The 22,317-nt window shown below is 36.2% G+C and overlaps 1 protein-coding gene across 1 annotated transcript in view; it reads left to right on the forward strand.

The window, feature by feature from the left end:
* The window catches only part of LOC145688924 (uncharacterized), a 49,800-nt gene that overhangs the window by 18,299 nt on the left and 9,184 nt on the right, over window positions 1–22,317 (forward strand). Inside the window, exon 2 of the mRNA XM_081763093.1 lies at window positions 19,067–19,207. Within this exon, the coding sequence (XP_081619219.1) occupies window positions 19,067–19,207 (141 nt within the window). The remainder of the gene's footprint in view (window positions 1–19,066; window positions 19,208–22,317) is intronic.

A 22,317-nucleotide genomic window follows, 5' to 3' on the forward strand; every position in this document is an offset into this window, starting at 1 on the left:
AATTTTTACGGTTTACCAAACATCGTTACGGTCATCGAGTCTAGGAGGCTCAGGTGGGTAGGTCATGTAGCCAGAATGAAAGAAGGTAGGAACGCTTTCAAAGTTTTAACTGGAAATCCAATCGGAAAACGTGCATTAGAAAGACCTAGGCGCAGATGAGAGGGCAGTAAGATGGACCTCGCAGAAATAGGAATAGAAAGTAAAAACTTGATCCAGTTGGCTAAAAATAGGTGTCAGTGGAGAGCTTTTGTGAACGCGGCATTGAACCTTCGGATTCCATAAGCCATATATAGAGGAATATATTTAAGTTAAGCACAAATGCACAATAACCAGGAGTGAGTGGTTAGTTTTTGCACTTCTTTCGGGAAGTCCAGGATTCAACCCCGAATTCGAGCATTTTGACAAAACTTTTTTTAAAATTCCATCTGTGAATGTAGAGATAGTGCGTGTACTGTGAATCCTGGCCGACTTCCTTTATCGTTTTTAAATCGTTGTTATTACTAATTACCAGCAGTGACGGATTTGCGAAGGGGGTTAGAGCGGGAATGTCTTACAGATTGAAGCCTGTATCCCGAAATTACCTAATTTCTAAAAGAATCGAAAAGCTCTCCTCAAATAAAAATTAGGTATTTTTAGAAAAACTAAACATTAATATGGAAAAACCCTCCCAAAATACTTTTCTAAATCCGCCTCTAATTATCAGTATAATATGGCCTTCAAGGTTGTAATGAAAGATTATTGCTGGATACAAACAAAACGAAATATTAGTTATGCCTATACTCATAAACTTCAAGCTCCTCCCAAATAAAAATGAGGAAATTTTAGAAAAAAAAAAAAAAAAAACATTAAGCAGAGAAACACCTCCCAAAATACTTTTCTGAATCCGCTACTGATCATTTCTATAAAACTGTATTCATGGTTGTATCCGGAAGATTATTGCTAAATCATTGCACAGCTACAGTATAACAAAAATGTGGAAGTACGCTCTGACAGATATACTGACAAACGTACGGTCTGACGGATATATTGAAAAACATAAGTTTAACTTATGTGCTAGGAGCTAGAGTAAGCCTGCTAATCTTTAAGAAATGAAACACGGATGACTGAAAAAGAAATGACGTAGAGAAGAAAAAATGTCAATAACTCAGAAGTTAAAATAAAGTTAAATATCCTCTGCAATTACCCTCAAATACTACGTACTGTATGTTTACTTTAATTCATAAAACATGTGCTCCATCCATCATGATGGTGAATTCCAGAGCGAAATATGGTATATAGGTCATGAAATCTTATTTAACTTTAGAGTATACTATAAGAAAGCTATTCAAATAGAAAAATCATGAAAATGAAAAAAAGCCAAAATTTCCAAAATTCTCGTTTTTTTTCAAAAAGCCGGCTTTTTATGTGCAAAAAAAACATCGATTCAAAAAAAGCCGGCTTTTTTGCATCTCTAATTTAAAGTAATAACAGGATTTTCCCAATGGCTAAGGCGGGAGTTTCCCGATTTATATATACAAGGATAAATCAAAAAGTAAAGTGAAATTGCCTGTCAAACCCATAGTATTGTGTGTAGCTAATTAATTCTTTTCCATGTTACAGGTAATCTGGTAATAGAAGTGTGACGGCTTGTACAACATTCTATGTCCACCCGTCTGGTGCTGAGAGCAACTCAAAGATGGCGCAACGACTGGAACATTACACCAAGGAGGAAGTGCGCGGTGTCATTCGTTTTTTCTGGGCCAAGGGAACAAAACCATGTGATATTCATCGAGAATTGGTGCAGGTCTACGGAGATAGTGTTATGTCGCTGAAACAAGTGTACGTGTGGTGTAACGCATTTGCAAGTGGTAGGAGTACTGTCACAGATGATGGCAGAAGTGGCAGACCATCAACGTCCATCACCGACTCGAATGTGGCTGTCGTCGATGCCATGATTCGTGAAGACAGAAGAGTGCGGTTGCAGGACATTGCCAATGAATTGAATATCTCTTATGGTTCCGTAAGCGGTATCGTCCATGACCAACTGGGCTTCACAAAAGTGTGCGCGCGCTGGGTACCCAAGCTTCTGAGTAACGAACACAAAAACCAGCGAATGGGCATTTCCCTGAGCCGCCACACACGTTATGCCGACGAAGGAAATTCATCCTAACGGGCGATGAAACTCCGATACCTCTATGGAATCCAAACGTCAGAGCATGACATGGAAACATCCATCGTCACCACAGGCCAAGAAATGCAAGACAATAGCATCTGCCCAAAAAACAATGGCTACTGTCTTTTGGGACCGTCTCGGAGTTATTCATGTTGAATTTCTGGAAAAGGGCATGACCATTAATGCAGACACGTACTGCCAAACCCTGGACAGGCTGAAAGCAGCCATACGGCAGAAACGGCGGGGGGCACTCCGAGAGGACGTGTTGTTACTGCATGACAACGCACGTCCATATACAGCCGAACGGACCCGTACACACCTCCGCGGGTTCAAGCGGGAAATTCTCGATCACCCTCCGTATAGCCCTGATTTAGCCCCGTCGGATTACCATTTGTTCGGCCCCCTGAAGCAACATCTCCGTGGGCAGCGTTTCCAGACACTGACAGAGGCACAACAGGCTACACGTACCAGGTTAGGAAATCTGGAACCACGTTTCTTTGAACAGGGCATGGATGATTTGGTGCCACGTTGGAATAAATGTTTAGACAACTACGGTTCCTCTTCTTCGAATAATAATGTGATGCCATGCTTCAAACATAGTAAAGCTTCATCGACGTGTCTCTGTACGCTTTTCTGTAAATCAACAATTCACCCTTGTAATTGTATAATGTTTTTACTTGTGTAGCAATTTATCTTTTTGTCCTTCTGAAATTACTTTTGACAATTACATTAACAACTAGGCCTATGTAAAGATCAGTACAAGGTATTTTTATCAGAAGTCCTTTGTGAGTGAGTCAGCAATCGCATTTGTGACCAGTTAGTCCCCGTTTCGTGTCGAAATGGACAATTTTTCTTGGATGAAGCTGAGAAGCGGTTTAAATTCCGCTTTAAGCTTGTGACCCCTACCAGCATAACCTTGTTGTTGCATAATAACACCAAGACGAAACAAACTAATTTCTGTTCATATCTAATATAAATACACAGAGTAAATTATTTAAATAAAAAAACCTGGTTTAAACCAAAAAAATCTGGTTTTTTGCTTTTTTCAATAAAAAACATGGTTTTTGCCAACCCTGTAAACAAAACATTGCAAGATATTGGCTATGTGGATATCTGGGTTCAGATCGATAACCATTTGCCTGTTTGCTATTTACCTGCAGCATCAAAGAAACTTATATTCAACTTCATTTGTTTCTTGATGTATTCATTTGGATTTATACAATTATCCAACTTGCGAGTTATTTAGAAAGTTATTACGTCTCCGAACAGTACTCAATACATGTCATTACTTTCTGTTAGTATGGATGTTTCCAAATTTATATTGGCAACATTGACACATGCTATTTTCATTCCTTTTTTTTTTTTTTCAGGTTTGCTGTTATAGACATGTAAAAGTGCGTCATTGAAATAGGAAAGAGAATTTTTGATTAATTGTGCTGAAAATGTGTGAAGTGATTGTGAACAGTTTCACGTGTTTCATAATACATTTGATACAAATATTGAGAAAGGGGAAGAAAGATATCCCTCCCTTTCATGATAAATTGTTTTTTCTATTTCAATGATGGACTTCTACATATCTGTAACAGTAATCCTGAAACAAAGGAATGAAAATAACACGTATCAATGTTGCCAATGTAAATTTAGAAACATCCATACTGATTAAGAAGAATAATGACCTGTTCGGAAACAATTCCTGTCTAAATAACTCGAAAGGTGAATAATTGTGTAAATTCAAATGAATATATCAAGAAACAAATGAAGTTGGATATACATTCCTTTGATGCTTCAGGTAAATAGCAAAGAGGCAAATGGTTATCGATCTGAACCCAGATATTGACATGGTCAATATCTTGCAATGTTTGCGGTATGTTGAATTTTGAATCGGATCCCACTAAGTGCCCAAAATGCAACTTTATGGTGTTGTAGTACACATATGAGACTTCAATCTGGACAGTTTTGAACAAATTCACACTGACATTTCTGTGCGAAATTCAAATTTTACTTTGAGTTTTTGAAGTATTATTTTTTATTGTACAGGTTTTTTTCAATATAATACTGTACAACTTGTAGAGCAATCTTTAAGCTTTTCAATGTTGCTTGTTCCATATGACTAGTGAATATATTAACTATTTTATGACAATTTTTGACAATTACTGTAACGAAAAAAAAAATCCGTTTTTCGAAAGTTTTGAACACCCTGTACGGGGACACTTTCAGGAAGAGAGGAGTAATATTTGGTAATTTTTCATCTACTGTAATAAAGCTGTGTATCAGTTTTTAGAATTGTCTGGGACGGTCAAGTCTGATGACTTGTTGATTTGACATGGAATGTCCTAAAAATATGATTCAAAAGCTTGAAAATGCAGGAACTTTTTGTTCTTCGAGTTTTATTTATACGAATTGATGCGGAGAAAACATCTCGTGGAAAACTAACACTGTCAACGAGTAACTGAGTTGAACATTTTGAATTTTCGTCGCAATTGCAGTAAATGTTAGTAGGAATTTGTTCTTAAACTTTTGGAGAAATTACCTTTAAATTATAAATTAACCAGAGCTTTCTCGTATTTAGATCCGTAACGTTTCTGCAGGATCTGATGTTGAAATAAATCGCATGAATCTCTTTTAGCTGAACTAGTTAAAAATTAGTTAGATAGCAATAGGACAGATGGAATTGTGAGGCAATTCAAAGAGTTTTGTTTGAATCCAAATTATAAAACAGTTAAGTTTTTGTTCTAGAACTTAGCGGTTAGGTGACTATTGGCTAAATAATTTGGATACATCAGAGTGCAATGATTTAAGAGATGATGTTTTAATTATCTTTATTTGTCTAATGAAAATTCAAATTCTAAAGTAGGATTTTCAGTCATTACTCAATGTGTATCAGAATATTTAAAAGAGTAAACTTTAGTAGCAGGCAAACTCGTGTACAATACTGTAGCTTCTTCTGGTGGCCTTGAGAAACTATCGCTAAGGAAATAAATTATTCATTATGCACGGTATGATCGTACTCGTTTTGCAGAAGTAACAAATCAATGACGACAGGTAGATGAAAAGAAAGAAATAGAAGCTGAAGACAGGACAATAAAGATTATTTTGAACTGTCTTGTAGCTAAGGAGAGTACTATCCAGTAGGAGTGTGTGTAATTGGTTGTCAGAAGTCCAACGTGATCACACATCTCTGTGATGAATTTTGTCGTCCACCTACATGTATTGGTTCCAGTAATGTTGATGCTATGCGGGAAATGGTTATGAGGGATGACTTATAGGATGAGTTTATGAGTTACAGGATTTCCATTAATTCTACAATTTTCATGGTTCCTTGTGTCTTGTTAATTCCAAGGTTTGTGTCATCTTGAGGTGTGCGTAAAGAGCGCATACCGTGATTAGGTGCTCAAGAGTAGCGTATACTGGTTCGATGGCTTGGGCTACCACTAATCTTTATAACACATTAATAATAAATAGCTCTCCCTCTTTGCAGCAATGAGTAATTGCTAGTTGGGCCTAGTTCCTGTTTAGTAACATCTATGCCCTTCCTCCTGGTCTAATCGCTAGAGCGCGCTCCTTTAATGGACGTGGTCCCGGGACAATTTTCGGTAGGAGAGTGTTGAGCGCATTGATGGTTTGGATTCTACCGTACACTGTCGGTCCATGTCTCATGTAGCCTCGGTTCTGCAATGGAGCACTTCTATCGAACAAGAAAACAAAATAACAATAGAGAAGGAAAAAAGTGAAATCTTTCAGTTTTACGTCCCAGTTTTGCCGGTTAGGCTAAAGGAGACTGTGATGATGAGAAATAAATAGAATGGTGGAAGAAAGTGGGAGGAAACGAGAGAACCCGGGCTTGTCCACAACGAAGTTCACTTGGCGTGAGCGGGGATCGAACCAGGGACCCCATGTACCAGAGGTGGACGCTCTATCATTGAGCCACCGCGGCGTCTTATAAGAGAAAGAGTACAGATGAAGTGTAAGATCAAATTTTAATGCTACACCAATCATTTCCCGTTAAGCAAGTATAGTTTTATTGAGAAAGTGTACACATACATGTTGACTTAGGATGTTTTGAGAGGGATCCAAACCCAGTGGACCCCCTGTGGGTGAGAGTTATAAAGAAGGCTGAAATAGGTAATTAGCAACAAAGGAGCCTTCACAACGTGACGCAAATAATGAAACAAGTAATTATAACTATTCCGGCTGTCGCAAAATACTGTAAAACAAAATGTGCATTGCGTTGACGCAAACCGCTACGGAACGAGGCTCAAAGTGTCGAGATAATTCCGAGAGACTCCCAAAATACGCTGTCATTCTCGTGTAACTTCCCTTTACGTTCGCTCACGCCTAAGAAATCAAATCGATTACTGGTGTTACCTTCTAGCCCGATCGTACGCTGCAGGTGGAGATAAAGGGAAGGGGAATGCGCTGATAACTACACGATTCTTCTTGCAGTTGAGTAACTAGAGGAGGTTTCCTGCTGCGTTGCCAGATTGAAAATCTCTTGAGAAAATGAGACAGAGTGCGTGAAATAAGTTAGTGAATGTTTCAAAATACATACATTACGCAGAAACTTTTTAACATTGAAAGAAGATACTAAAGTATAAAATTATCAATATAAATTAATTTATATTAACTTTAATTTGCAATATTCTAGGGCTACATCCGGTAGCCCACAAAATACCCCACTGGTGCACAAACTTGCACACTGTGGACCCAGAGCCCGGAATATCCTGTAGACGAGCTACGCCATTCGTCCTCTAGCTATGTAAATAATCGAGCGGAGGTGGGGATGTATTTCTGTGTATCATTCTTCCTGTGAAAGTGGTTACCAATGAATTAGTTTAAAATTACGACGATTTTACCGAAGATTTGGTAGATGATGTCGAAGAAATGATCTGCGCTTGATCCCATTCAGATTGATTAGAATTAATAATTATTTTAGGAGATGTTCATGTTCGTCACTTTCGTTTCATATGTTGTCAGTTTTTTGAAATTCTTTTTATCGATGGAGAACTAGTCATTACAACTTAGCATCAAGAAGTCCGTGTGCCTCGTTATTTACATGAATACGATTTAATTTTACTTTTTTTTTTTTTTAATATTTATGTATTTTGGAGAAAATTTATTTCTTTTTTCTTAACATACTGTATCACTTAATATTTATTTTTCAGAAAAATGTGTTTGCTAGGCAGACAGTTTTTCAATTTTAAAATGCATTGAAGTCGTTGCAACAATATCGAAAATGTTAAATTTTGAAATAAAAGTCAATTTTCTTTATTTTCACACGGTTGTTTTAGTTTTAACCTTTTAATATGATCGAATTAGCTTGGCCGACTAAACCATTGACCCTATGACTAAGATTAGCGAGTATGCCAATGTTTAATTTCCTAGTTCAATTGTTTCGTTTTAATCCCACTGTGTATCGCATCATTTTACACCACAACACCAGTTCCAACTCAGCGCACCAAACTATTGATTTGCAGTAAAAACGTTGAATTAAAGACTGATTGTTCGTACTCACCCGATTTAACATCTAATGATGACTTTTTGTTCCCACGCGTGATAAATAAGATTCATGGGGAACGATTTGTATCCGCTGAAGTAGCTGTTGACGCATTTCGAACAACGGTCCCTGAGGTACTTTTTCAATCTGCTGTGAAAAATATAGGAATAGGCTTAAACAATCAACGACAATTGAAACCTAGAAAGGACTATTCTTCCGAATTTTATAATAGCGGAACACTAGCGCTACTGATAGTAATGCGTCCCTTGGACGAATTAGATCCTTTCATGTTAAAAGTATACAACATTCAATGTTAGACCTCAAACAGCTACCTTAGCTTGAGATAATTTCAAAACAAATTAATGTATGGATTGTGTTTATTATTTATTTGAAATAAAATATGCAATTTTATATTTTAAAAAATACTTTCCGTGAATAGTGTGCTCGGCGACGTCGTGGGACGTTATCCCCTCATACATTTGACGAGTTTAAGGCCATAGGTGTCTGTACCTCCAGTAAATATGTAAATACATTAGTAAAGCTATTAGTATTATTTCATACATTAGATGGTAACACAAGTAATTCTTCAGTAAAATTTTGCTTTCCAACAACAACAGTTTAGTCGCTACTCTTCAATTAAGCATTCTCTTGAATCAGCACCAGCAATAGCGTAAAAATTCTTGCCTTTAAGAAGCTTAATGCTCGGAGTTCCGAAGGCTATGTAACCCTACTATTTCAAGTGCTGAATTTAAACTTCCGTACTAGTGGAAGTGTCGATGCACGGTAAAGAAAGTTGCATTTTCGGGGAAAACCCGTTATGAAAAAGAGCTCGGGAAATTCCCGCAATTGAACGTACAAAGCATTGGAAGTGAATACTTGAACAATAATACTATTTATTTTAAGCTGGAAGATATTTATTTTAATTAAAGACATTTACTTTATAAAATTGGAATTATCTCTTTGTTAATTGTTTTAAATCACAGGCGTGCGCAGACCCTTCGATTAGGGGGGGAATCAATAGCGGTACTCCTGAAGATATGCAACCACCTTGTAATCATTACTTGATAATTATATAAGAGCAAAACCCCTCTGCTTTTAGATTGGAGAGACGGAACAGAAAAGCCTCCCCCCCTTTTAAAGTCAGCACCTACAGATAGTGTGTTAGGTGTGTTTGTTTGTGTGTGATAATATACTGCTGGGAGGAAACAAATGGAAGAAAGACTGAAATATAATTAAATCGGGAAATTTTGGTAGAGTATTGCAAAGTTCAAAGTGTTACTTTGTATAGCGATGATTACAGACGTCTTTCAGGGTCCGTTTTTATGAAATATAATCCTTATTAACTGAGAAAATTATTTTATAAAATCGAAAAAAAAGCCATGCCAAAACATTAGGTGGGGCGAGCGCCCCCACTTACCCCCACCCTATGTTTTAAATTCATGTTCGAGAAAGAACCGTCTTGCTAGTGCTAGGGAAATTCCCGTAATTGAACGCGCAAAGTATCGGAAGTGAACTTCAACAGTAAAACCATTTATTTTACGCTGGAAAATGTTTGCCATATAAGATATTTTGAAACATTTATTTTATAATACGTGAATTATATATTTGTTTTAAATTAATATATTTAGTATTCATACTGTATTTGGCGAACGTTACTGAGGATCCTGGAATAATTCGATCTACATTTGTTCGTTTGTCTGCCTGTACGACACACATTTATTACAGGGTACAACTTTCGGTCTTTTAAGTTTAAATTTTCAGGGTACAAGCACGAGTCACACTAAATTTCCTGCATAAATTTTTGGCGGCATACCAACGTAATATTTCAAAATGGCGGCATTTTTGTTCTTCAAAATTGCGGGTATCCACGTTGCAAAGAGCAATTTTCGGTCTTTTAAAAACAAATTTTCAGAGCAAAAGAAGAGACACACTAAATTAGCTGCGTATGTATTTTGGCGGCGATCCAACGTAAAATTTCAAAATAGTGGCCATTTTTCAAATAGCGTGTATCCACGCTACAGGGTGCAATTTTCGGACTTCAAAGTTGAAATTTTGAGGATAGAAGCAAGAGACGTTTTAAATTTGCTGTATAGATTTTCTCGTCGATTCAATATAAAATTTCAAAATGGCCGCCATTTTGTCAAAACAGTAGTGAACAGAAAATTGTTGCAAGTTGCGACAATGACAATCTTGAAATATAAATCACATTTTAACACGTTTACCCCAGAGACATTGAGATATTTCGAAAAAAAACAATTAAACCCGAAAAACCAAAAAAAACCGAAAATACCCGAAAAAACCCATATGGGCCGAGGTGGGTTGGATTTTTTAAAAAATACCCGGGTTTTTTCAAACCCTGCCCAAAAGTAGGTATACAGTCCCGTACTGATAAACTCATTGCTTTTAATATAAGTTCCTATTGTTATCCATCAGGTAGACTTAGTTTTTTTTTATTTGTTCTTAAAGTCTTTTTACTTGTATCTTAAGCTCGGAACAGCCGAAGCAAATAAACCTATAAGCTAGAATGTTACACTTGATCAATCCAGGGGTGTATACCTACTTTCGGGCCACCCTGTATTTTATTGTGCTCCATGCCATTAAATGTTATCTTAATGCCATTATTGATTGCAGATAAGAATGCTGATGCTGTATCAGATTCTGCTTCGCAGATATCAATAATTAGAGATGATTTAATTTCACGTAATCTAAGATATTGAATATCGATACATGACTAAAAGGAATTACTCAGAATTCTCCTTTGATAAACAAGATAGCAATTGTAAGTGTCAAAATTAATGGGAGAACATTTCATCATGCTTTTCGCGTGTTAAGTAATTTTCCCCCAGACATGTTGTTGGGGAATGACTTTAGTATTTCAGAGAACCCAAATTGATTTGAATAGGAACATTTTATTGTTAAGGAAATTTGGAAAACCTCTTAGATTTGCTCTAAGTAATGACAGAGAGATTTCAAAGGAATTGTCACTATAAGCTAATAATTTGGTTTGTAATATAGGCCAAAATAGCTCCCTCCCTCAAAGTGAGTATTGTGAAGACGCTGGTGGAAGACTTAACTCTAGCGATACCGCGAGCGCAGCGAGTGGGAAAAAATTAGCATGGGTCTGAAACCTATAATATAAGTTGATTGCTGTATTTTACTATTAAAGAGAGGGATTTTTGGAGGGCCCCGGAGCCTGGGTTCCATTGGCTCCACCGTTAATCCACTCCTGAGTAGAGTAGCAAATGTTAAAAATTTCTTTAAACTTCATAATATTTTTGTGTATAATCCAAGGTTAGCAAAACCATACTTTTTAAAAGTAAATCAAAAAAAGTTCTTTTTTCTGGGTTTAAACCAGTTCTTTTTAAATAGATTTACTTTATTTAGGTTACGTATGGATGGAAATAAGTTTGTGTGCCCTTAACTTATGCAGCACCGAGGTTATGAAGGACAGAACATGCAGTTTAAAGTGGGATCCGACCCACTACCAGTTTTTTAACCAGAGAGAAATTGTACTATTCCTGGACTGGTATCAGGGACCACTTGTATAGAAAGGCGACGAATCTCCCAACTCATCCACCGAGGATGCCTGATAGAAATACGTTGTACTGATGTGAATATTTTAAGAGTCACTTCAGAACAAGACACAACTGCACAAATAAAATCATTGTCCAGAATTACACATATTAGAATAAATAGACCATTTCAAAAGACTGTTACAGTGTACAGAAAATCTAATTTACTCCAAGTTAGTTGGCTAAGTGAGAAATACAGCGACTTCATTTACTTTGCATATCCATGCAACAAATGAATAAAGACGCAATCGTTTGAGTTCATTCTGTCTCTCAACCATTCATATATGTACCCTCATGATTAAAAAAAAAAAAAAAAAAAAAAAAAAGCGTATACTGTAACCCACGGTTTTTCGCGATTATTCCATGTTCCTTACGTTTATGGGTAAAATTCAGTGATTAGTAAATGCAGATGATAAAAAAAACAATCCATCTAAGAAGACATTTCCAAAAAAATATAATAAAATAAAAATATAAGCAAGAAACAAAATTATGCTCAGTTTTGTGTATACTGGCAATAATGCTTTCGAGGAATTTTTGCAGAAGCAGAGCACGATTGCAGAATGAATTTTACGGTTGGTAGTATCGTAGTATCCAGAAGTTGAATCAAGGAACTAGAAAGTGCAGTAAAATATTGTATTTATTGATTTAAACCTAGGGTGTAAATTGTTTGCCAAATATAAATTACCTTCTGTAACCAATAGGTTGTACGGAAATATAGAAACAAAGAGAAAAACTGTTGTCTTAAGTTTGGAAGTGAGATGCTTTATAGCCATGAGAATTTATTTAAGAAAGAAAAAGTGAGGCAACAAGAGGTAGTCTGTGGTCAAATGGGTAGAGTGGCGGACTGGTAGTTCTTATACTGTTTTGACACCAGATCGAATCCCATCTTTTTTACAAAACATAGAAGGTGCATGAATTTCATGTTAATAAGAACCGAAACTGTATAATAAGGAAATAGCTTATTAATAGTGTTCTTTAATCGACGTATTTATTCAGAATTAGAGTGCTATTATTAACAGCGATTGTTTTCAGTTTATGCTATGGTATGCTTATTCCTCCCTTCTCTGTTATTGCACTCAATTCACTTCGAGTGTCTGTGAGTCAGGAACAAAAAACATGTGCGACCTGCAGCCTTACAGTTAGAGCGAATGAAGTAGAATAGCTCGTTGTCATTTAAAAAAAAAAAAAAAAAAAAAAAAAAACTGATGTTAAATTATTGTTCTAGTGTTTGTGGGTGTGTTTCTTTTTAGAGTATTAACTCTTTCTGTCCTTTTTTTCATATCCACAATTGCAAGAAATGCAATCATAAGTGTGTGTAAGGAATAAAGAATGCTGTCTTTAAACAAAACTAAATTATACAGCTCTGTTTGTGAGGAACACGAATGCTTCCAAAATATGCCATGAATATTAACTATAATCATACCATTCTTCCCAATTATGCAGTAGCGTGAAGAACATAATAAAGTGATTTAACAGGCAGAAGCTTTTTTATTTCTAGCGTGAAAACACATTAAACATAACAAATTAATTTTTAGGGATTACAAATTATCATTTTAGGCCTATTCGTTTTCACATTCGAACGACGAAAGAAGAAAGTGAGGTAATAGTTACAAAAATCGAATATGAGATTATAATAAATTTAAGTTACATGGCCCCTACATACCGAGAAAATGATTTTTAGATGTGTGTCCATCTATTCGTCTGTCGGTTCGTCATGCTTTTACATGCATTCAAATAGAGGCCATACTCTTCAACGTATTTGGACCGAATTCTTAACATAACGTTTTAATAACATACTATCGTTTCGAATTTTATATCCTTCGACACCTTAAAGTAAGGGTAGTTTACTGAAGGATGAAAATTTAAATAATTCAATTTTCTCAAAAAAAAAAAAAAAAAAAAAAAGCTATGACGGTTTATTTATTATGAATATATATTTTAACAACTCTCCACCGTAGTATGAAACATTTGGTGTAATTTACTGTATGGTATGCGTTCTTTTTGCACAATTTTCTCAACCACATTTCATAAATAAACGTATCATTAATAACCTAACAATATGACAACTCGTTTGTCATGTAAATATTCAGTAGAGTAGTTTACTGTTATAAACATAAGTTAACATTTATTAAAATTATAAACATAAGTTAACATTTATTAAAATATAACTGCAATGAAATTAAGTTGTTTCTCTCTCCCTGAACGCAACAGCCCTTAATCTGCCAAGGCGTAGAAGAGAACTTGTAGCACTCACGACTTTGGGGCGGTGTGTGGTCAGAACATCGGATTCCTTTATTGTTAGTCCTAGCTTTCTAGACCAGATGCAGTTATTCCCGGTAGAATATACAAGAAAATATACCTTTCTATTACTATTAAAGTAAATAATTATACATATTTCCTCAATGTGATATTTGTGGTTGGTTAACCGTATACAGACAGCTGATCCATGGAAGAATCGTTGATAATAATAATAGTAATAATAATAATAGAAACACGACAAATATTTTTGCAAATGATAGGAAAAAGTTTGCGTCACACTATTCACTTTGCTGGACACACCAGTGGCCGATTGTGGCACACTGGTATATAGGGTGTCTAATTATTCCCAACTATTTCAACTGCTTCAATTGAAATTGATCTATAATAATAAGGTAGTGAATTTCGTCTTCTTACTCTTCGATTTCGAAATAAGGTTCACGACAATAGCAGAGTTTTATATAGTAGTTTTTTTTATTCGAAATTACATACTTCCTGCAACTTGGCGCGAGCTGGGATCGAACCAAGGTCCCCATGCACCAGAGGTGAACGCTCTACCATTGCAACAGCGCGGTCTCTGAAATTAGGTAAAGAAGAAAGGGACTACTTCATTAAATATTGCTTATAGATAGGGGCGGATTAAGGCTTTTGGGGCCCTGGAGCCGACTATTTTAAGGTGGCCGTATGTTACGACTAGGTCCAGTGCATAAATTTTCTTTCCTGCCTTCCACTGCCTCATAGGCGTATCGAACCACAGAGAACTATGCTGTAATATTTTAATGTGCTCTAAGTTTACAATAATTAGTTACATTCATTATTAACAGTTAAATGCTGCCGATGGCAAGATTTAAATATAGCGATACCGTGAGCGTAACGAGCGGGAAAAAATTTAGCATAGGTCTGAAACCTATAATATAATAAGTTGATTGCTATATTTTAGTATTAAACAGATGGATTTTAAGGGGCCCCTGAATTTGGGGGTCCCGGAGCCTGAGCTCCATTGGTTCCGCCCTTAATCCGCTCCTGCTTATAGATTATAAATTCAAGGAGCCGGGCCGGGCTAAAATTTGCGTATACCTCTAGTCCCTGCGTATATGCTATCTTTGGAAATACAGTAGTTTCGCTTATCCGACATAAAACAGGCAGGCAGAATGGCGGATAATATGGATGTGTTAAGAAAAGACCTGTTAAAAGTCAAACTATGATAGAATGTTGCATATTACGCATCTAATAATCATGTTTTGTTAGAAATAAATATAATGCATTGAATCAGGAACGTATCCAGCGTGAGGTCCTGGAAGCTGCCCCCTTCCAAAACTCAAGCACTTTTTAATAAACCTGCTTTTTTCCTTTTGAGGTTCTTTTATATCAGATTTGAGTGAGTGTCCAAACTATGGGCAATGCGTTGTTATAATTCTAAGAACATACCGTAATGTTATTGATACCATATGGAATTAAAGAACACTTTTAAATGGGATTACAATTTCGTTTCCGTTTTGTTTATAACGTTAATGTATTAGAACGATACACTCGTTGCCATTTGCTATTTTTGTTATGTGATATACGTAGCGGACAGTTTTCCTTACATGTCTCGAAAATATTTTTTGATTTCGTTTGTGCTACAATGCAGTTAGTTTAAAGTAAACCGGTTCATAAATTAAAAGTAAGAAAAGTTTAAGAGAAATGCAGGACTGTTGCATTATTATTATTATTATTATTTTTAAAACATTAGAATTACGTGCTTATGAGGATTCGTGTTGGGCCCCCTCCGAAAAGAAAACCTGGATACCTGCCTGCACTGAATGATAGACGTATGAGTTATGGTATAGGCGGGCGTGCTAGGCGATAGAGACCAGAGCATCAAAAACAGACTAAGACAATTTGCAGTTCTTGCCGATTGATGCTACTTTTTACCTGCAGTATGTCGGATAATACGGTATGTGGAATAAACGAAGGTCAGATAAGTGAGACCATGACGTATTGGTGTTTCATGCACCTAAACCTGTAAAATATTTGTGCAGAAAACATCTTTCACTCACCATCTGAATTTGTGGGTATGATCGTACATCTTGCCTTATTAAGTATACTCTTCCTATATTTAGCACACTGATAACCTAAAGAAAGACCAATAATTTTTATAGCTTTCTTTTTTAATAACGGGAAGCTTGTTCATTTCGTCACGATAAATCACGTTTGGTACTAAGATGTCTGTTTATATATATATATATATATATATATATATATATATATATATATATATATATATATACAGAGGGTTGATTAATCGTGTGTCAATTTCATTTGCTCACTGTACAAAAGTGGAATGAGGTAAAGCCGTGCAATTTAGAATAACTTTAGACGAAGGACATAAGTTTTGTTTCGCTATAGAAGCATGTCACTTGTACTAAAGATTGAAGAGATATAGGGTCAAAGGTCAAATTTCGATTTTTTCCTTATGGGATTACAATGGTAAATTCTGAAATAGCCTGAAAAAACGTAAATCAAAATGATAACAAAGAAAAAGCTGTATGTTATGATTCTATGTCGCAAGCCGACCAAATATGCGTCAATCAAGTGCTATGCTCAGAGGTCACTGTCAGATCAAGGTCACAGGTCACCTTGAGATCCCATTTGACATGATGAGGTACGGACATTGTGTTGTTTTCAGTGTATTCAAATGGGTTCTCAAGATGACCTGTGATCTTGATCTAACCGTGACCTCTGACCTTGATACTTGATTGACGCATATTTGGTCCCCTTGCGACATAGAATCATACCATACAGCTTTTTCTTTGTTATTACTTCGATTTACGTTCTTGAGGGCTATTTCAGAATTTACCATTGCAAGCCTATAAGGAAAAAATCGAAATTTGACCTTTGACCCTATATCTCTTCAATCTTTAGTACAAGTGGCATGCTTCTATGGCGAAACAAAACTTATGTCCTTCTTCTCAAGTTACACCAAATTGCGCGGCTTTACGTCATACCACTTTTGCACAGTGAACAAATAAAATTGACACACGAATTAATCAACCCTGTATGTATATATATATATATATACCTTATTGGAGAAAAAGTTGTTCTTTTTCCAAGAAAAGAGGATAAGAAGAGGAGCTATACAACAGCATAAACTGAAAACAATCTCTATTTCTAAGAGTATACTAAAACTGAATAAATACGCCATTAGAGCAAACAAAAAGTTATTTCCTTATTATATTTTTTCGGTTCTTATTACCATAAAAAATATACACTTTCTATAAGGTTTTGTAAAAAAAAAAAAAAAATGGGTGGAATGGGATTCGATCTGGTGTCAAAACAGTATAAGAACTATCAGTCCACTACTCGACCCCTTGACCACAGAGACTACCTCTTGTTTTCTGTCTTTTTGTTAATGAATAATTGCTCATGACTATAAAACATGTCACTTCCAAACTTAAGACAACAGTTTTTGTCTTTGTTTCTGTATTTCCGTAAAACATCTTGGTTACAGAAGTTAATTTATATTTTGCAGACAATTTACACCCTAGATTTAAGCCAATAAATACAATATTTTACTCCACTTTCGAGTTCCTTGATTAAACTCTCCCTCTACCAATCGTGTTATTCCCTCTGCAATCGTGCTCTGCTTCTGCAAAAATCCCTCGAAAACATTATTGCCAGAATACACAAAACCGAACATCTGTACTCGAGAAGCCGCATACCAAAGGAAACATTTGATGAGTTGAAAGAGACTTATGGAGAAGAAATCCCATTATGTTAAGTTCTGAAGCACTGACATCGTCAGTTCGTATGTAGTCGGTTTTCCATAGAAAGTATCCTCATTCCTTGGCATTTTCAGTCCTTCATTATAAAGATACCATTGGGTAAATGGAAGCTTCCATTTAAAGAATCGTCGGATAGCCATTCGCCAACTACCTGAATATGTCAAGATAAGTGTAGCGTCTATGGGAAGAGTAATCCATGAGGTTTTGCACATGCATAAGGCGTTTGTGTAATAGGGTGCCCTGACTAGAAATACCTTTCTAAAAGCAGGAACTAGTCACTTACTCCCAGAAACTTTTGACACTATATCACGAAAAGTAGGAGGATTTTTTTTTTTTTTTTTTGACAGATTGCTAACTTAAAATTGGTCCATCACTGAAGCATACTTACTCTCCAACTCAAAAAAGGCACATGATCAACCCTCACCGTTCAAGGTCATGCTGAAGTTTTTTGAGACCAGCTGGAGTAGTGATGATGGATTTCCTGTCGAATGATACGACAAATACAAGCTCATACTCTGCTTTACTGATACAGAAAAGTACAGGATTCCATCAAATCAAGAGACATGGAATGCTGACCAAAGGTGTTCGTATCTTTCAAGACAATGCTCCAACCCACAACTCACATGTTGCCCAGACAGGAGCACGATCTTGCGGGCATGAAATCCTTTCCCATTTCTATACTCTCCTGATCTTCCATCATTTGATTTCACATCTTTCCAACCGCAAAGTCATTTTTGAAAGGAAATCATTTCCAAGATGATGAAACGCTGATTTCTTGGGTCAAGTCATGGCTGCTGCAACATTCTGCGGACTTCTATAAACAAGATCTCTACAAGTGTATAAAGCGATGGAAAAATGTATGGCCATTTGAGGTTCTCACATAGAGAAGAACTAATAAATGTGCGTCAAATTTCGTTTGTCTCTGTCAACGGTAAGTGGATCAGGGGAAATGTTCAATGAACACTCCCTGTACATATGCAGAAAGTACTTTTAATTCCACTGAACCGAGGGGGCCGCGGTGGCTCAGTGGTAAAGCGTTCACTTCTGGTGCTTGGAGTCCCTGGTTCGATCCCAGTTCGCGCCAAGTGGATTTTGTGGTGAACAAACCTTGTGCGTTAGTTTTCTCGGTGTTCTCCCGTTTTCTCTCACTTCATTCCACCATTTCATTCATTATTTCATAATGGCAGTCTCCTTTAGCCTCGTCGGCATAAACGTGAGACGTCAAACTTAAAGATTTCACTTTTCCAATAAACCGATTACATTTATGTTTTGTGGGTTTGTAATGTATGAGGAAAGATGTTCTAGACGGTTTGAGATACGTGGAAACGTTACCACCTTAGCTTATACCATCCGACCCTGGTATAATTCTCTTACATATTTTAAACATGAAATACTTTCACCAAATCCAAATCACAAATAACGTTTCAATTCAGTTGGTTGTATTGGATTTAGAAACGAAACTTAAAAGGTTAACATATTGTTGTTATGCTCTTTAGATTAAAGTAACATGTTAAAATAAAAAGAACCATTGGAAAAGTGGTGGAGATAAAATTATTCTAATGAATCTTGAGTAAATATTTTTTTGAAATGAGAAAATAGGACAAAAATTGGATTTGGCTGCATCATAAAACATACTTTAAAAAAGGAGAATAAAATAATTCTAAATTTGTATTCTATAACACTAAGAAGAATGTACGTTACAGAAGAATCCAAGATAACATGCACATAGAGAAGTTCGAACAGCGAACGTAGTGAGCACATTAGCAGGTTTAGCTTCTGTATCTTGGTCACTGGTTTAAACGGTCACTGTTATTACTTTTCTTTGTAGGTAAGCGAAGATGATGGTTTACCGACGAATGCATGTCTTCAGTGCATCAGGACGCTCGAAGTTTTTGACAAATATAAAGCTAAATGTGTTAAAGCTGAAGAAGTACTTAAAAAGTGTATACCTAGAAGATCTCAGTTGAGAGTAAGTGCTTATTAGTTTCTTAGCGTGTTCTAATACAAGATGCTTGCTTCAGCGTTCCAAAATGCACACCAACACATTTTCACAATTGTTTCTTCTTACTCATGTTTTATAGAGTATGCCATTTAAAACATAAGATGTGAACTAAAAAGAAATAATGTATTCTGTAGAACTTTTCTGTCTTTTACTTTAAAAAGTACAATACTTATTGAAGTTACAGAAGAAATCTCATTAAATAAAATGAGATTAATATTAATTTGTTTATTTTCCTGTTAATATTTATCTCAAGAATATTACATGTTTCAATGAATACTGAATTTTGCTTGTACTTCACACTTCTTCAAACTTAATTCACAAAATGTTATCGTAAGTTTTCCTGCTTAATTTCAGAATAGTGATATTTGTTTCTGTTAATGTATACACTGGATTCTATCCACAATACTATTTACGTAAACGACTATGAACATATAGGGGGTTGACAAAAAATCTAAAAACACTTCATACACGACACATAAGTTTGGCCTTTCACTGTACAACACGTGTTGCGATTGCCGATCGTTTTTTGCTTTCAATGAGTCATGTGGACCTTCCTCTTCTATCAGCAGTAACCAATTCACCTGTGAGTGTCGTGGTGTGAAAGTGGTGCGGTAAAATGAGCGACCTGACAGACTTCCAAAGAGGCATGATCGTTGGTGCCCGTCAGGTTGGAGCTTCAGTGGCAACAGTGGGGAACATTGTAGGGGTATCGAAAGGCACTGTGTCCAATGTCACGAGGGCATACACAATTCATGGGCAAGCGACGTCTGCAAAGCACAACAGTGGTCGAAAGACAATCCTGTCAGATAGGGGCCGGAGGGCATTAAAACGGATTGTAGCAACTAAAAAGAAGACCACTGGAATGAAAATTACGTTTGAACTCAATTCCGGCCTACAGAACCCGGTTTCGTCGAAAACAGTGCAACGAGAACTTCATAAAATGAAAATTCATGGCATAGCCGCTGTCGCCAAACCCCTGGTCACAGCAGTAAATGCGAAGAATCGTATCCAGTGGTGCAAGGACCACGAGGCGTGGACTCAAGACCAATGGAAACAAGTAATGTGGTCCGATGGATCGACCTTCACCTTGTTTCCAACAACCGGTCGTGTTGACGTATGGAGAACACCGTCGCAGGCCTATGATACGGACTGTCTACTCCCAACTGTAAAGCATGGGGTGGTTCTGTTACAGTATGGGCAGTGATATCGTGGTTTTCTGCAGGTCTCATCATAGCCCTGCATGTAATGATGAATGCTAAGACGTATGAGGCCATTTTGGGGGACCAGGTTCTACCCATGGCCCAAATATTGTTCCCTGATTGTGATGCCATCTATCAAGATGATTTGGCACCCTGTCACGCTGCAAAATCGGTGAAATCATGGTTTGAGGAGCATGACCAGGAGCTATCACACCTCCCCTGGGTCCAACAATCACCAGATCTAAACATCATTGAGCCATTGTGGTCTGAGTTAGAAAGGCGTGTTCGGTCTCATTATCTTCCACCAGTATCCCTTAAGGAACTGGAGCATGTTTTGAAGGAACAATAGTACACAATTCCACACACCACGATGCAGGAGCTGTATGCGTCCATTCCACATCGGATCTAAGCTGTTTTGGGCTCAAAAGGAGACCCCACACCATATTAGGTATCATTTTCACACTTTTACAGACGTTTAAATTTTTTTTTGTCTAATCCCTGTATGTGGCTTACTTCGCACATTATTCTATAATTAACGTAAAAACATATATTTCGTACAAATAATATTAACCAATGGACATATTCGTGTTTTCCTTTTTTCAACAATACAATCAATTCAGTTAAAAAACATATTTAATGTTTTTCTTAATAAATGTGAGTGTATGTGCCAAAACTATATAGACTCTATTTACACGGGACTGTTCCTGTTTCATATAGTAGTTGCTCTTAGTTTTAGGTAACTACAACTTCTTAAATGCTAGTTTTTAATAATAATAATAATAATAATAATAGTAATTAATAATAATAACATTAATAATAATAATAGTAATTAATAATAATAATATTATTGTATTCAAATGTACAGTCCGCAGCAAAAAACCTGCAACATGAGCATGTAAGTTTATTGTCAAACGACGAAGTCTTTTGCTCCAAAATAGGCGCCGAGGTTTCTCCTGGCGTGATTCGTGCCACTCAGACGTTATGTTGATTCCCTTGGCTGCTAGGCGTAGTTTCACAAACTTACATGCTCATGTTGCAGGTTTTTTGCTGGAAACTGTACAAGATTACATCCTCGTTCATACTACTGACTAATAAATTGCATGTAAGTATTTTTGATGTGGCAAGTTTTCTGTGTTGTGCCTAAATTTGTTTTCTTTCACCATTAGACCATATGAATAGGCAAGAATAACAAATTCAATAGTTCGATTGCTAGATAAGTCATAACTTTAGCATAAATAATCTGCATTGAGACTAAAATAAGGTTAATCGATATTTGAATAAACACACCTGAATGGTAAATACATTTTTCCTTGGGTATTCTTTGCGGTAAAATTATATATATGCGGTAAAATTAAGTGTTGATGTCTGAATATAGATTGCTTAAGAACTAAGCAATTTTTGTGCTACAAATATTTGCAAGATGTACGTACCATATCAAAAGGAAAAGGTCTTAGTCTAGGTGATAAATCTACTCATCCTTGAGGCAAGGGAAGCTCTTATTAGCTACTATAGCAGCGCGTATTAGGTGAATTGTGTAATACACTGGAACATTTTTCGCAAACTACTACTGTATCTCATATGTATAATCTTAATCAAATATCTGCTATACAATTTCAGTAAAAAGTATTTCTGTAAAGAACTGAATAAGGGAAAAAGATATTATATCATGTTAATATATCCTCATAAGTTAAAGAGAACTGTATATTTCATTTTTTTTCAGTAATTATTACGTTTTCAAGATGCAAATTGCTCTCATGGGTAATTCATTCTAAAGATTTAGAATGATAATAAGTATCAAGTTTATTTATATTGTTTTTTTGAGTATGAAACTCACCTGTGATGCCACGAGGCCCTGACTCGATCATATCTAGTATTAAT

Source organism: Thermobia domestica, chromosome 1 (assembly GCF_964235325.1).
Source record: "Thermobia domestica chromosome 1, izTheDome1.hap1.1, whole genome shotgun sequence".
Classification (NCBI taxonomy): domain Eukaryota; kingdom Metazoa; phylum Arthropoda; class Insecta; order Zygentoma; family Lepismatidae; genus Thermobia; species Thermobia domestica.